Below are 16,160 nucleotides of genomic sequence, written 5' to 3'. Positions count from 1 at the left end.
AGGGAGGGAGGGCCATGCGGAGGGATGGACAGCAGAGGGACGGGTGGGAGGACATGGGGAGCGCTGGGGGCACAGGGTGCACCGGGCACCCCACAGCCGCCGCGGCGGGCGCCGCCGACACCCGGCGAGTGGGTTGGCGCCGGGCAGGCTCGCCCACTGAGGGCGGTGGGCAACGGGGGCCGTCGCCGGCCGGCAGCTGCCCCCACCGCTCCCCCGGGGCCGGCCGGCCGGACGCGGCACAGCTGCTGCCCGACCTCTCGGCTCCGGCAAGTCGAAATAGCCCCCGCGTCCCCCCTGCCCGCACGGCCCTGGGGCGGGTGGGGGTCCCGGGCAGCGGGGTGACACGGAGGTGACCCGGCTGCCGGCAGCTGGGCCCCACCGGGGCCGGGAGATGCTGCCGGAGGAATAACAGGAAGCGCCGGGAGGGGAAAAACACTGCTGATGCCTTCTGCAGGCTGTGGGCCATCGCCTTCCTGGCCCCCGGCCCCGCACACGCGTGTCCCCGCCGCACACGCGTGTCCCTGCTGCACACGCGTGTCCCCGCCCTGAGCCGGGCTGTGCTGATGCTCTTTATTGTCGAGGCTCAGCTCTGAAAAAGTGCTCGCTCGCTGTTTTACAAAAGTCCGTGGTTATAAAATGTGCTCCGTACAAAGACGGGGGGAATTCGGCTTCTCCCCCTTCGACTTCCCCACCCACCTATGCTGGGGGCAGAGCGGAGGGGGGGAAGGAGGGAAGGGAAGGGAAGGGAAGGGAAGGGAAGGGAAGGGAAGGGAAGGGAAGGGAAGGGAAGGGAAGGAAAGGAAAGGAAAGGAAAGGAAAGGAAAGGAAAGGAAAGGAAAGGAAAGGAAAGGAAAGGGATAAAGAGATAGAGAAACAACAAAATAAAAAGACAAAGAGAAACCAAAGGAAAAGAACAAGAACAAGAGGGTGAGGGTGAGGCAGGGGGAAGCAGAAGCCAAGAGCAGGCAGGGTGCTCTGCCTGCGTGCCCGGGTGCTCGCCGGCTCGCTGCAGGACAGGAGGTGGCCGTGCCGCAGGGACACCCATCGCGGGGCCCGGCACCCCCGTGGCTCGGCACCGGCGCCTGCCGGGCAAACGCTGGCAGAATCCGGCACCCAAAGGTGTGTCCCTCTCCACCCCGCAGTGGGACAGAGCGAAGCGCGAGGGCCAGGCCACTTTTGCTTTGGAAAGGGAGCAAATGGGTCTGGCTGGAGCGCCGGGCGCTGGGGAGGCGTGTTCGCTCTTCCTCCGCTGTCCCCCCGCAACGGGGCCGGGAACTGCCGGTGGAGAGACGCGTCTTGTCCTCGGTGTCCAGAGCGTGTCTGGGGGGGATGTCTCAGACTCACCAAGACAGAAAAAAAAGAAGAAAATAAAGCAAAGAGAGCCCAAGTGCCCTTCCCGGGACGCAGTGCTGGGGACTGCTGCCCTCCCGTGGGTGCGGGGCTCGGGGGCTGCAGCCACGATGGGGGTGCAAGCTCGCCGTGGGTGCAACCTCACTGTGGGTGCAAGCTCGCCGTGGGTGCAACCTCACCACGGGCGCGGCCTTGCTGTGTGTCCCCCCTCACCATGGGTCCCCACCCCGCCGTGGGTGCAGCCCTGCCTCGCCGCAGCCCGTCACAGGACCCCCGCCTCCGCCGGCGTGGCACAGGACCTGGCGAGGGGCCCGGGAGCCCGAGCGAGGCCGCGTCCCCGCGGCGTCTCGCCACTGGCGCGGCAGCGGGGCGACGCTGCGTTGCGCGCCCAGCCTTCTGCCTCCAGGCTGCTCCCGGGGGTCCCAGCCCTGGGAGATGCGCGGCGGTGGGGGTCCATCACTGAGCCAGCACATTGCCTCGTTTTGTCCCGTTTTCTCCCTTTTTTTCGTTGGTTTTGTTTTAAACTGCACGCACATCTATGCTCTACCTCCACGCAGCGGGGACACGGTAAGAGAATTAAACAACTCGGGAACAGACCCTTCTTGGGCGGTGCCGAGCCCCCCTCAGCCCCGCTCCCGTGCCCGACGCGCGCTGGCCGCGGCACCGGCCACGAGGATGCTGTAAAACATGCACACGGGGACGGCGGCCGCCCCGGCTGGACAGAGGCGTCCTCGGCTTGCTTTTTTTTCTTTTTTTTTTCTTTTTTTTTTTGGCATCCCTTTCGCCTCCCAACCTTCCCACATTGGCAAGCAGGGAGGGGGTGGTGGGGTCCCCCAGCCGCTGGGCGACGTTCAGTGCCCGGTTTGGCCCCAAACCTGCGCGAAACTTCGGAAGAGAAAGGCAAGGACCGAAACGCGGCCGGGAAAGCCGCCCCCGGCGACGCTCGCAGCTCGGCCTGCCGCCGGGCACGGCGGCCCCGGTGCTGTCCCGGCACAGCCTGGCGTCACCGGCAAGGCGCAGGCATCCCCCAGGTCCCTCCCAGGGGAGCGGTTGGTGCCGAGCTGGGTGCCGGCAGCGGGTCCTGGGCTTGACACCCTGGCTTTTCGGGGAGGCTGGAGAGTCTGGGCAGGAGTCAGGGGGGCTTCACCGGTGCTGCTTCTGGGCTGAAAGCGGGGATCTCCTTGGTTTCCCCCCAGGGAGGGTGGCTGGTGTCCCCCAAGGCGCACGCTGCTTTTGGGGGTCTCTCCCCCAAGCAGGGGGGTTGCTCCCCGGCTGCAGCCCCTGGCCCCCACCGACCACCAGACCCCACCGGCACAGAGTCCCCCATGGGACCCCCACAGGACCCTGCGCCGCTGCCTCCACCGGCCCTGGGTGGCGGGAGCGGGGCGAGGTCCAAGCTCACGGCGCTGGGGGGGCAACCCCGGGGGGCGCCCACGGGGGCAGAACCTCCCCATTTTGGGGCAAAAGCAAGAGCATCTGTCCCCCAGTCCACCCTGCCACGGCTGGGCCGGCGTCTCGAGGGCCACCCCGGCACGGGGGGTGGCGGGAGGGGACGAGGACAAGGCACAGTCAGGCGTCCCCGCCGGGGTGGCCGGGTCGGGGGGGCGGCGGCAGCGGCGGCGGTACCTAAACGTCCTCGTCCTCGCTGGCCTTGCTCCAGCGGTGGCAGCAGTTGGCGGTGATGCCCAGCAGGAAGTTGGTGGCCACCGAGGCGATGGAGACGACGAAGCCGACGAAGGCGATGAAGAGATAGTCGTCCAGCGTCAGGGTGAGGTGGCAGGCCTGGAAGCTCTCCTCCGTCAGGGAGAGCAGGGGGGCTCCCGCCACCTCGGGGGGGGCCCGGCACTCGGCCAGCTGCGAATCTGCGGGGCAGCGGCGTCAGGGCCGGCCGCCGGGCCCCGGCAACGCGGGGGGGCTCGGGGGCCGCGGCACCTACCCGACGCGCAGCGCTGGATGCGTCCCCGCAGCCACTTGAGGAAGGGCTCCATGGCGCAGCCGCACACCCAGGGGTTGCCCCCCAGGCGGAGGCCCACCAGCCCGGGCAGCCCCTCCAGGGCGTCGAGGCTGATGGCCGACAGCCCCCCGTAGCTGAGGTCCAGCTCCCGCAGCTGGGCCAGGCCCCGAAAGGCTTGGGGGTGCACCCGCCGCAGGCCGGGGTTGTGGCTGAGGTCGAGGCGCAGCAGCCCGCTGGCCTCCAGGAACATGTCGGCCGGCACCAGGCTGAAGTTGTTGTAGCTGAGGTCGAGGTGGGCCAGCCGGCGAGCCCCCAGGAAGAGCCCGGCCGGCAGCGCCGCCAGCGAGTTGTTGCGCAGGTCGAGGGCGCGCAGCTGGCCGTAGCAGGCCAGGTAGCCGGGCGGGATGCTGGCGATGCGGTTGTGGGCCAGGCTGAGGTTGCCGGTGTCCAGCGGCAGCTCGGGGGGCACCGAGAAGAGCCGCTGCCCGCTGCAGTCCACCGCCTGCCCGCGGCACGTGCACAGCACCGGGCAGCCCGCCCCGGCGCCCGCCGCTACCGCCGCCGCCGCCGCCGCCACCAGCCAGGGGCCCAGCAGCATGGCGGGGCGGCGGCGAGCCCCCACCCGGCGGGCGCCGGCGGGGAGGCCCGGACCCTCACGGGGCGGCGGGGGCCATGCCGCCGCGGGGAAAGGGCCGCCCGCCCGCTCACGCCGAGGGCCGCCGGCGGCGGAGCTCGGGAGTGGCACCGGCCTCCGAGCTAGCAAAGCGATGCTCCGGCCATCCCGGCGGCATTTGAGGGGCACGCTAGATCCCCCCGCGGGGGCACGGCGGGCTGCGAGCCCCGGGGCAGCGGTGGGGCCGGCGTCGGGCCGCTGTCGGCCGCCTGTGAGGGAGAGGGGCAGGAGGAAGCCGCGCTGGCCACACGCCCTGCTGGGGAGGCCGTGGCTCGTGCAGCCCGCGGCGGCAGCGGCACCTTCCCCGTGCCCCCCGCACCGGGGCCACCCCGCGCCTCCAAGCCCCCCCCCCGGGATTTCGGCCAAAAAAGAGCCCCCCAACCCCGCCACCTCGGTCGGCTTGGCCAGCCCCCCCCGGCCAGCCACGGGCAGAGCTGGGGGGTGCCCGCTGCCCGCCCTGCTGTCGGACCCCCGCCGCCACCGGCTCAGCCTGCTGCCGGGGATGGCCTCCCCGCCCGGCCGCCGCGGGGACAACCCCCTCCCCAGCACCCCCCGGGTCCGCCCGGCGCGGCATCCCCCGCGCTGGCAGCCCTGCCGCCCGGCCTGCTCTCGCCCCCCGCCGCCTGGCCATCTTCGCTCCTTCCCCCCTCGCCCATGGGCTCCAGCCTCCCCCCAACCACCCCATCTCACTGCGGGGGGGGACACGCCGCCGCCCCGGCCACCCCCCTGCCCCGTGGCCACCATCCCTCCGGCGGCGCCCGGGGTCCCCCGGGGTACTCACGCCGGCTCCCCACGGCCGCCGGGCCTGGGCCGGGAGGCGGGGGTCCCCGGGCGGCCGCCCTCTCCCCGGAGGCCGCCAAGTTGGGAGAGTGGCTCCCGCAGCCGCGGCCAAGGCTGCTGCCGAGCCTGGCAATGGGAGCAGGTCTTCCCCCACCTCCTTCCTCCCCTCCTCCTCCTCGTCCTCCCTTGTCTCTCTCTTTCTCTGTCTCTTTTTTTTTTTCCTCTTTTTTTCCTTGAGGGCCAGATACTGACGTTTCGGTGTCTCTTAGCAACTGCCTCCACATCTCCGAGCAACAGGAGAGCGGGATGCGGAGCCGCCGGAGAGATGGAGACGGCGGAGGGTAGAAAAGCCCCCACCCCGGGGACACCCCGGCCGGGGGCGACACGCACCCAAATGGCCGGGGCATCGGATGGGATGGGGCGGGGAGAGGGGCGCCATCCCGTCCCCCCGCCACGGGCTCGGCCGGTCCCCAGCCCTCCCGGCAGCCCTCGGCCCCGGGAAGCATCCCCCGTGGCCTGGGGTGAATCAGGGCTCCCCGGGCTCCGGGAGCAGAAGCGGGTGACGTACGGGCAGAGGGCACGGCACGGCAGCCCGGGCCAAAGCGGGAGCGGCGGCACCCGGCTGTTTTCACCCCAGCGCGCCCAGGCCGCAGGGACCCGCTGGCCCGGGGGCTGCGGCGGCGGCCGCAGCAGCAGGGACGGCTGCATTTCCATTTAAAAGCCGACCTAGCCCGGCACGCAGAACCCCCTCCAGCCTGCTACGAGCTGAAATGTGAATTTTTTTCCTTGCTCGCAGACCTGGAAAATGCCTCAGGTTGACACTGATTGTTTTGCTCCGCGCGAGCTGAAAAATTGCGTTTCCCTTCTCCTTTCGGACGGGGAGGGGACGAAGCGGGTTTTAACAAGCCGCCCTCCTCCCCGTGGCCGGCTTTTTGCCATGGAGACAGCCCTTTCGGAGCACACGGATGCCCGCGTTTTCCTCTGGCAGCTCTGCAACACCGCGGCTGTGGCGTTTTTGGAAAGGGGGCCCTTTCAAAACCCAGCCTGCCCGCACTCGGCGTGGGGGGGGTCCTTGCTGTAATTTTCTCCTGCTGGTTTCATGGAGTCGCTCCTTTTCCCAGCTGAAATCGCCGGCCCGACCCCGGCATTTCAGCGGCATCGCCCGGGGGCTGTTTGCCCCCCGCGTCCCGCGGGACGGCTCCTCCCCGCCGCGGCGGCTTGCAGCCGGACGGCGTGCGGCTGCCCCTCGCCGTGGTGGGTACTACGGGCGCGGCTCGAGGCCCGGGCTCCCAGCAGGCTTCCAGGGAAGCTCCGGGAGCCGGATACGGCCAGACATCCCGGGAGCCAGCTGCGGCCCCGGCAGGCACGTCATTAGAGATAAGGCCGAGACTGGCTGCGGATCTCTTCCCAGCATCTGTTAGCACCGAGGCCTTTTCCGACCCCCAGCGTTCCGGGCTACGCTGGCAGCAAATAAACGAGCGAACCACCCCGACCCAGGCTCGCTCGCAGCGGCCCTCGGGGCCGAGCGGCGCGGCGGCGCATGGCCCCCGCGGCGGAGCCCCGCGGTCGCGGCGGCTGGGCAGCGTCCCTGCGAGGACGCCCGCCTTCGGGGTGGGAAGGAGCCCGGGCTGCCCTCCAGCTCGCCCACGGAGCCCCCCGAGGGAGCCCAGCCCTGCTGAAAGCAGTGGCTTTTTGGATGATTGCTTGCGTCCAGCCCCCCTTTTCAATTTTTCGCCCCCCTCCCCGTTCGGGGCAGGCGCCGGCAGTAGGGCAGCCCCCTCTCCCGCGGCCGGCTGAGCTCCCCCCCACCCCCGGGAGCCTGGGGCGGCCCCGAGGAGCCTGGCTCGCTAAATCTGCCTTGTACTGGGGGCTTGATCCCTGCCAGGGCGGGCAGCACCTGACGGCCCCCTCGTTTAATGCGTATGCGATTAAGCCTTGGAGAGGACAGGAGAGGAACGGCCGCCTCTCTGCTTTCGCCGGGTGGCCAAAGCCGTGGTCACAGGCGGGAGCCCCGGCCTCCTCGGCACGCCGGCGGGCGGCACAGCGCTCGGTGTGCCGCCTGAAGCGGCGGCAGGACGCGTGGCCCAGCGGCGGCGCCCGCCGCAGCACCCTCCCGGCCCCCGGAAAAATTAGGTTTTAGGCGCACTGTGTCCACCTCCGCTGCCAGCACCCGGGCATGAAACGGGGCCGCGGCGGACGCCGGTGGCCGTAAGTCTTCCCGTGACGGGAGAGCCGGAGGAGGAAGGCTTGGGCACGCCACCAGTGCCCCCCGGCCCCCGTTGCCGTGCGTGCCCACGGGTTTCAGAAGCCGCCGGCTTTTGCCGGAGGACCGGGGCTGTGCGGCGGCGCCGCAGCGGGCCGGGGCTGCGGCGAGGGATGCGCCGCTTTCGTTTCAGGCTGCGAGGCCCCGTCGCCGTGCCGGTGCGGGCGGCACCCATCAAACCGCAGCCCCACGGTTCCCCCGGAGGGGCAGGAAGTTCACAGGAAGGGCAGCCGGCGAGAGCCACGGGCCGCGGCTGCCCCGAAGAGCCGGCGGAGCGCCGCGAGGCCCCGCGTCCGGCGGCGGCCCGCGGCTGGGGGCAAGGCCCCTCGTGGGCGCTGCCGGGCAGAGCGCAAAGCGGGGGGAGCGCGCGTCCGCCCCCCGAAACCTCGCCGCACCGACGGCGCGCCCAGCTTCTGCGCCAGCGGCACCTCAGCAACAAAACCGGTGTCGAGCAGGACCGGCTTTCGGCGTCCCCAGCATCGCTCCCGATGCGCCAGACCAGTCCTGCGTTTGGGTTTGTTTTTTTTTAAATGCTGCACAACCGTTAATGAGTTTGCACCAATTTAACACAGCCCGATCGCCACGGCTGTAAGACGGGCAAAACCCCGGGAAAGGGGAGCGCGCCGGGGTCCCGGCGGCGGCGGGGCCGGCTCTGCCTTCGGGGGGGTCTCCCTCCTTCGGCTGACGCTCTTTGTACGCGAGCTGGCGGCAGGAACCCCGCGCCCGCGGCGGCCTTCGGGGCCGAGCCTGGCGCGTCGGCTCCGCGGGGAGCGTCACAGCTCAGACGCGCTTTGCAATCGGCGGCGCGGGTGTTGCTCCGGCGGGACGTGCCCTCGCGCCGCGCGGGACGCGGCCGGAGCTTTCCCCGGGGTACTGGGGACACGGGCGGGGGTGCGGCAGGGAGGGGTGTAACGGGCAGGGTTGCGGCAGGCGGGGGTGTAACGGGCGGGGGTGTAACAGGCAGGGGTGCGGCAGGGAGGGGTGTAACGGGCGGGGGTGCGGCAGGGAGGGGTGTAACGGGCGGGGGTGTAACGGGCAGGGTTGCGGCAGGCGGGGTGTAACGGGCGGGGGTGCGGCAGGGAGGGGTGTAACGGGCGGGGTGTGGCAGGGAGGGGTGTAACAGGCAGGGGTGCGGCAGGGAGGGGTGTAACGGGCGGGGGTGTAACGGGCGGGGGTGTGGCAGGGAGGGGTGTAACGGGCGGGGGTGTAACGGGCAGGGGTGCGGCAGGCGGGGGTGTAACGGACGGGGGTGTGGCAGGGAGGGGTGTAACGGGCGGGGGTGTAACGGGCAGGGGTGCGGCAGGCGGGGGTGTAACGGGCGGGGGTGTGGCAGGCAGGGGTGTAACAGGCAGGGATGCGGCAGGGAGGGGTGTAACAGGCGGAGGTGTAACAGGCAGGGGTGCGGCAGGGAGGGGTGTAACAGGCGGGGTTGTAACGGGCGGGGGTGTAACGGGCGGGGGTGCGGCAGGGAGGGGTGTAACAGGCAGGGGTGTGGCAGGGAGGGGTGTAACAGGCGGAGGTGTAACAGGCAGGGGTGCGGCAGGGAGGGGTGTAACGGGCAGGGTTGTAACAGGCGGGGGTGCGGCAGGCGGGGGTGTAACGGGCGGGGGTGCGGCAGGGAGGGGTGTAACAGGCGGGGGTGCGGCGGGCAGGACCACAGTGCCCGGCTGCGGGCAGCCAGCCCCCCAGCCCCAGCTGCGGGGGCGCGGAGCGGGGGGGACGAGGCTCAGCTGCCCCGGGGCAGAGTCGGCACGACCGGGGTAGGGGCGGGTGCGGGGCCGGGGGCTCCTTACGGGGCGGTTTCCCAGACCTCGTCCCCCTCCCCAGGCTCGGGGCCGCGTTTTCGCCGGGCGTCGGGGCTCTCCCCATGGGGGTGCGTGGCAGCAGGAGCTGCGCCCCACGCGGGGGCAGCCCCCAGGGCACCGCCGGGAAGCTGCTGCTCCGGGCTCTGGAAGACCTCTCCGAGACAGATTTTAAAAGATTTCGGGATGCGCCGGCGCACGGAGACCTGCGGGGCAGGAGCTGCATTCCCTGATTCCCTGGGGGCGGCTGGAGAAGGCCGACTGGCTGGACACGAAGAACCTCGTGCCGGACTTGTACGGGGCGGCGGCCGCCCTGCACGTGGCGATTGCCGTCTTCGAGCGCGTCCAGCTCCGCAACGCCGCCGCCGCGCTCCGGGAGGGCAGAGAGAGAGGCGGGAAGGCCGAGCGGCTCCCCGGCGAGTGCGGCCGCCCACGGGGGCCCGGGCGCCGCGTCCTGGGGTTTGCGTCCGCAAGCACCCGTGTTTGGGGCCAGGAGGGGGCGGCGGGTTGGGGCTGGGTGGGCAGGGTGCAGGGGGCTCCTCCAGGGAGGAGGAGATGGAAGAGGATTTGGGGGTGCCTGGGGCCCGGTGACGCTGCCCACTAACGCCCCTCTCTCTTCCAGCCCTGGGGCCCGCTCCTCTGCCGGGTTCGTCGTCACCAGGTAGGCGCTGGCGGGCAGGAGCACGGGGGGCTGTGCCGCCCCTCGCCCTGTGGCCCACAGACGGGTGAGGCGGTCTCCCGCCCTTCCAGATTACCGGCGGAATTAACGAAAAAGCCATACGGCAGACGTACAGCCGCATAAAGGACCAAAACGCCCGGGTGGGCGACGATGTCAGCCTCAACGCCCGGTACTCGAAGCTGGTGATCGTCAACCAGCACCGCGACAAAGAGCAACGGGAGCACGAGATCCTGGCCATGGGATGGAGGCGCGTGGAGATCATGAAGGAGCAAGCCAGCTCCTCCATCGCTTGAAGACCTCTTCAAGCCCGGCCCTGACGACCAGACCACCAAGGTGGTCGTGCTCCTGCGAGCCGTGGGCGTGGGCAAGACGCTGACAGCCAGGAAGGTCATGCTGGACTGAGCGTCTGACAAGATGTTTGCGGAGTTCGACTACGTCTTCTACATCCACTGCCGGGAGGGCAACCTCCTCACCAGCTGGGCCAGCGTGGCTGGCCTCATCACCCGGTGCTTCCCCAGCAGCTCCCTGCCACTTGCTGAGATGCTGGGGCGGCCAGAGAGGCTACTGTTCGTGGTCGGCGGCTTTGATGAGCTCCGCTTTTCCTTCGATCGACCCCTGACCGAGCTGTGCTCCCAGCCGTGGGAGCAGAGGCCTGTGGAAATCCCCCCGAGCGGCCTCTTGCGCAGGAGGCTGCTGCCCGAGAGCTCCCCGCTCCTTACCACGAGGCCGGCCGCCCTGCGGGAGCTGCGCAAGTGCCTGGAGTGCGAGCGCTACGCTGAGATCCCGGGGTTTTCGGAGGCGGAGAGGAAGGAGTATTTCTACAGGTTTTCTGGCAACGCGGAGCAGGCAGCTGCCGCCGTCCAGTTCGTCAGAGGGAACGAGACGCTCTTCACCATGTGCCTGGTGCCCGTCGTGTACTGGGTCGTCTGCACCGTCACGAAGCAGCAGCTCGGCCGTGCTGGGGGTCTCGCCCAAAGCCCGAAGACGACGACGGGGATCTACATCCTCTACCTCTCCGCCCTGCTGCGGTCTCTGAGCGGCCGGCTGAAGCGGGGCATGCCTGGGGTGCTGAGGAGGCTGTGCTGCCTGGCGGCCGACGGCGTCTGGAAGCAGAAAGTCCTCTTCGAGGAGAAGGAGGTGCAGGGGTACGCGCTGGACCAGCAAGAAGCCCTCCTGCTCCTCCTCAATGAGCACCTCTTCCAGAAGGACATGTCCTGCATCAGCACCTACAGCTTCATCCACCTCAGCTTCCAGGAGTTTTTCACAGTGCTCTTCTACCTGCTGGAAGGTGAAGGGGCGGCACAGGACCCCCCTGCCAGCCCCTCCAGGGATGTGAAGGAGCTGCTGGAGAGCTACGGCAACTCCAGGATCTACCTCATGCTAACCGTGCGGTTCCTCTTCAGGCTCTTAAGCGAGGAACACAGGAGGGAGCTGCAGGAGGAGAAGGGGTGTAAAATCGCACCTAGGATTACACAGGAATTACTGGCGTGGCTTCAAAACAGCCAGAAAACAGCCCTAGCTCTTCTGACGCAGGAGACGGCGGTGATCCGCGAGCTGGAGGTCTGCCACTGTCTGTACGAGCTGCAGGACGAGTGGTTTCTGGCGACCGCCTCGGGTGCTTTCACCGGGGAGTACCTACAAGGGCTCAACCTTAACTGCTTCGACCAGATGGTCCTTTCCTTCAGCCTAAAAAACTTCCCCAAGCTGGAGTCGCTTGACCCGGGGCACTGCTCCTTCCTGTGGGACGACCCCCAGGAGCGTGCGGGCCCGCAGCCGGTCAAGCAGGCGTGTCGGTGCGTAAGGTCCCGAGCCACAAGGCGGCAAACGCCTTAGAGCCCAAAGAGCTGCCGTGACCCTGGGGAGGAGTCCGTGGCAAGGCTGGTCCTCCTGCCGCGCCGGGCACGTCGGCGAGCGGGTACGCGTGGGACCTAGGGACACAGCCGGCGGCCAGGGAGCAATATTGGATTGGGATAGTGATAGGGACAGGGATGGAAAGGAAAGGAATAGACTAGGATAGGAATAGGAATAGGATGCATCTCTTCTTTGTTTTCAGGGAAAAACAGCCAGAGGAGGGGAAGCAGTCGCCCATCCACCTGCTTTGTCAAGCCTTGGGAAAATCAGGCTGTAAATTAAGGACGTTAAGGTACATCGCTCGTCCCCGTGGCGGGGGCGGGACGACGAGCAAACGCCAGCCTTTTCACGGCCGGGGACGAGAGCCACCTCCGCGCGGAGCCACGGAGAGCCCGCCGGGCCCCTCGCTGCACAGCGAGCCGGGCTCTCCTGCTCCCAGGCGCCCTCCGCGAGGAGCAGCCCGGTCTGTGGCCACCGTCGGTGGCGGCCGCGTCAGCGAGGGGCTGCTCGGCGTGTCCCCGCGGCAGCAGGGCCGTGCCGAGCCCCGCGGCTCCTCTCCGCCTCTCCCGCAGGTTTGATCGGTGCCGGCTCACAGGCGCCTGCTGCCTCCGTCCTCAGCGTAAAGCCCGCCGCGACGGGACGGCGGCGCGAAGCCGCGGCGCCGCGGTGAGGGACGTCACCGGCGGCAGGAGGCTGCGGGACCGCTTGGCGTTTCTGCTCGCCAGCCTGGGAGAGGGAGGCGACAAGAAGGAACGAGAGAGCCCAGTTGCTGAAGACAGCTCGGGGCGTCGCAGACCTACTTGTCGCGGGGGCCCGACCCTTATCGCCGCCTTTTCCATCAGTGTAATTTAGTCTGACGTTTTTAAATGAGCGAGTCCCTGCTAGGACACTGTAGAAAAGTAAGAGAGAGAACTCATTTTCAGTGCCGAGGCTGGATGGAGAGGTCAGAGGAGAGGCCTGTGCTACCCTCCCTGCCGTTTGCTTGGCTGTGGGTGTCTCTCTGCGCCCCAGGCACCTTCTCCCCAGGCTCTTGCCCTGCAGCCGCGGGTGTTTTTGGGTGCCTGCGCGCCCGGGCAGGGGCAGGCTGGCTGCGCACCGTGCAGAAACACGTAATTGCAGAAGCGGATTCACCCCACCGACCGTTTCTGGGAAGGGGATGAACCGTCCCTTAGTGTCTGCATTTTCCCCTCCTTTTTTTGGGGGGGGTGTTTCCGTTTCCCCCATTTCCCCCGGGTACAGATGCAGCCTGGACAGCGAGATTTGAAAGTGGGGATCTCTCTGAACCTTCCCGAGTGAGGCAGATCAATCTCCCCCGTTCAATCGATATTAACCGTTTGCCCCAGACCTTTCCTCCCTCGTTGAGCAGGGGCTGTCTGGTGGCCTTGCCTCTCCATTCCCACGTTCCGGCACGGCGGGATTGCTGCCGGCTACCGCCTCGCGGCTGCACTTTGGCTTTTTGTCCCTTAGAGTTTGGGGATTTGGGTTGCGGTTTGCACCCCGCAGCACGTGGGAGCCGCTCCCAGCACGCCTGTGCAGATGCCGGAGAACACGGGACACAGGCACACCAGCCTTGGGAGAGGGGTGGGGAGAGGGCGGCGAGACGCCCCCCTCTCTTTTCCAGCGCAGCGTCCCCAGAGCCGCTGCGGGAGCCACCTCCGTGCCGGGCTCAGGCGGGGGACACTGGCCCTGTCTCCTCCGACCCGGGGCCGGCAGCCGGCGGCCTGACCGCCGTGTCTCCTGCAGGCCGGGCTGCTGCAACCTCACGGCTACCGGCTGCAAGGACCTCGCCGCCGTGCTGCACGCCGCGCCCAGCCTGGCGCAGCTGGACCTGGGCAACAACCCCCTGGGGACGGCGGCATGTGGCGGCTGAGCGAGGGCCTGCGGGACCCTGCCCGCCGGCTGCGGACGTTGAAGTGAGGGGCTCGCGGGGCTGGGAGGGGGCTCGCGGGGCTGGGAGGGGGCTCGCGGGGCTGGGAGATGGGCTCGCGGGGCTGGGAGGGGGCTCGCGGGGCTGGGAGATGGGCTCGCGGGGCTGGGAGGGGGCTCGCGGGGCTGGGAGATGGGCTCGCGGGGCTGGGAGGGGGCTCGCGGGGCTGGGAGATGGGCTCGCGGGGCTGGGAGATGGGCTCGCGGGGCTGGGAGATGGGCTCGCGGGGCTGGGAGGGGGCTCGCGGGGCTGGGAGGGGGCTCTCTGCACTCGTGCTCCCCTGACCAGTCGCCCCGTGGCCGGCCACCATCCCTCTCCAGGGCAGTGTGGGGTGCTCGGGTGGGTGCCAGCTGGTAGGTGGGATGACTTGCTCTCACTCAGAGGAGACAGCCATGAGGTAACTAACGGGATTTGAAGCTCGCGGGCGAGCAGCGCGCTGACTGCCCCAGCCGCAGCCGTTCCTCGCACCAGCACGCGGCGGGTGTGCGTACACAGACGTTTGCTCCTTCAAGCCCACCCCAATCGTATTTTGTGGTCGTGGGGGTACCCCCGTCGAGAGGAAGCCCAGTTCTGCTCGTGCCCACCTGAGGGGACATTCCCCACCCGGGGGAGATTACGTGCAGCCCCAGAGACCCGACAAGAAGCCTGGGGCACGGCCCTGGAGCAAGTCCCCCCCGAAGCCATTTCCAGGCTTCCGGAGGAGCCGGGGCGGGCGGGTGGCACAGGCAGGGTCTCTGGCCGTGAAGGACCGCGCACGAGACATCCCGGCGTCTCCTTTCTCCAACCGCAGCCTGCGGCAGTGCCGACCCACCTGCTGAAGCGGAAAAACCCGGCTAGGACGGGGCCCAGAGAACACCAGAACCCCCCACGCCGGCTGCTTTGTGTCCTTTTCGCTGGCTGCGCGACGTCACGGGCAACAGTCAGTAGCTGCGGTGGGTTCGACCTCTTTCCTTCTCCAAAGGCTGAAGAAATCTGGATTAAACGACGAGACGTTACAGAAGCTGGCTGCTCTGAAAGAAGTCAAACCCGACCTGGCTATCGGATGCATCCGACACGCGGGACGCGCCTCAGCGCGCGGCTCCGGCCCGGCGGCTCACGGGCAGAGCTTGCACTTGTGCGGAGAGGAGACGGGGGCTCTGGGGGCGATTCCTCCACCTACGGCAGGTCCTTTTGGTGCTGGAAGCGCTTCCAGCACGCGCGGCCAGACTCTGGCTGACCTCCGGAGCGGGGCAGCCGAGACCCGCGCGCGCATCACAGGCTGGGCGCGCAGGACCAGAGCCGAGGCCGTAGGAAACTGGGATGAGGCAACGGACCAGTCTGGAGCTTCAGCGGTCGGTCCCCAGCCGTGGGGGTGCCCAAAACACACCTTGGCCGCAGAGAGTCTTATTCCCTGCCCGCGGTTCATTCTCTGGGCTGTGCATATCGATCAGGGTTTCTGTATTTCTGCCTGCTCCGTAGTTTCCAAGACGCTCTTCTCCCTCTCCTTTTTGGCCACATACTTACTGTGGAGCACGCTTGTGTTATACCCACGTTAAATAAAGGCCCCCTCCCAGAAATCGCTTCACGCCGCGATCTTTCCGCCCGCTCCCGTGTCAGCAGTGATGCCCCCAGACCTGCCGGGGTCCGGGGGTGCCGCCCAGGCCCACGGGCCCAGTTTGCCTCCGTCACCGGGAGCAGCGGCTTTGCAGCCGAGCGCCGGATTACCGACGCGCGGATCGGTCCAGCCGCCCCGGTCACTCTGGGGACCAGCGCGGCTCTCACCGGGGGGAGGAACGGCGTTTGCGGATCGCCTGTCCCGGCGGGAGCCTGCGCTCCGACGGGCGCGGCTTGCGCCAGCGCGGGGCTGAAACAAACGCCAAGCGCGGCGCTGGCTGGCGGCCCCATGCCCGCCCGCAGCCGGGCACCCCGAGGCGGAGCCTGACCCCTCGGTGGCTGCTGCCCCAAAGCTTGGAGGTGGCCAGAGCACCCCCCGCGGGTACCGCCGTGCTCCTCCGAGCCTGAGCGCATCTCCCCTCCGACGGGCTCAGCCTCCTTCAGCAAAAACTAAGTCAAATGTGTCTTGCGCCTTAGGAGTCGCCTGCGGGTCACGCTACTGAGAGCGGCTGCAAGGCCTGAGGGACGCCGGGGCCCTGGGGGGACCCCAGAGAGCCCAAAAGGCGCCGCGATAACCCCAGAGAGCTCGGGGGGCCCAGGAGGGCCCAGCCGGAAGAGCGAGCGTCGCTGCGTGGCCGCGGCCTTCCAGCGGCACGCGGGGAGCGCGAGACGAACGGAAACGCCGGGGGGACGCGGGAGTCGGGCGGCAACCGGGCCAGAGCTGCTGGCGAGCCGCTTCCAGCCGCTGCAGAGCTCTGCTCCGTGCCTCCGCAAAGCTCCTGGCAAGCACCGCCGAGCCCAAAGCTCCGAAGGCCCATCCACGGCTCCAGCTGCCTGCAAGACTCTTCCACCGAGACACTCGCACGCTCTTCTGCGCAACTCGAAGCCCTCCAAGCCCCTCGTCAAGCTCCACTCTGGCAGCTCGAACCCTCCCCCAGCTGGGGGTAAGGAGGCCTAGAGAGCTCCGACCTCGTCCATGGCCACGTTCCCGTAGGTGCTTGTGGCAGCACCCGAGGGTCGGGGAAGGAGGCCTTGTGGCACCAGCCCCACGCAGGGCTGCGCCAGCTCAGGCCAGGAACCCTCCTGCCAGCCCCAGCCCAGCACCCACACCATGGACCCCAGAGCCCCGTGTCACGTCACCCAAGGGGGGACAGAGTCCTTCTGCCATGTCCCCATTTGTGCTAGCCAGCACGGCCCAAGCCAGGGGAACTGAAGAAAGAGGAAGGAAGGGTTATAATGGCAAGTGTGGGACTTGGCTCTGACCCAGGACATTCCCTTTTCATCTAAG

The 16,160-nt window shown here is 68.9% G+C and overlaps 2 protein-coding genes across 2 annotated transcripts; one reads left to right on the top strand and one right to left on the bottom strand.

The window, feature by feature from the left end:
* Positions 1 to 2,838: 2,838 nt before the first annotated feature.
* On the bottom strand, positions 2,839 to 3,902 carry LRRC55 (leucine rich repeat containing 55; the record flags this gene model as incomplete). Its single annotated transcript, XM_081999887.1, has 2 exons — positions 2,839 to 3,212; positions 3,287 to 3,902. 2 exons carry the CDS (start codon positions 3,900 to 3,902, stop codon positions 2,977 to 2,979), a joined length of 852 nt encoding a protein of 283 aa, XP_081856013.1. The 3' UTR covers positions 2,839 to 2,976.
* A 4,985-nt stretch (positions 3,903 to 8,887) lies between these two features.
* On the top strand, positions 8,888 to 15,830 carry LOC309405476 (NACHT, LRR and PYD domains-containing protein 3-like; the record flags this gene model as incomplete). Its single annotated transcript, XM_082000245.1, is given in 11 exon segments — positions 8,888 to 9,029; positions 9,032 to 9,417; positions 9,573 to 9,790; positions 9,792 to 9,900; positions 9,904 to 11,294; positions 11,555 to 11,644; positions 11,925 to 12,195; positions 12,719 to 13,196; positions 13,199 to 13,265; positions 14,241 to 14,393; positions 15,350 to 15,830. Coding segments are annotated over 11 exon segments (3,786 nt in total).
* Between the last annotated feature and the right edge of the window lie 330 nt (positions 15,831 to 16,160).

The sequence above is a fragment of the Phaethon aethereus genome, assembly GCF_964289735.1.
Source record: "Phaethon aethereus genome assembly, chromosome: 5".
Classification (NCBI taxonomy): domain Eukaryota; kingdom Metazoa; phylum Chordata; class Aves; order Phaethontiformes; family Phaethontidae; genus Phaethon; species Phaethon aethereus.
The sequence above is the reverse complement of the archived record's forward strand: the minus strand, read 5'-3'. Positions and strand labels throughout refer to the sequence as shown.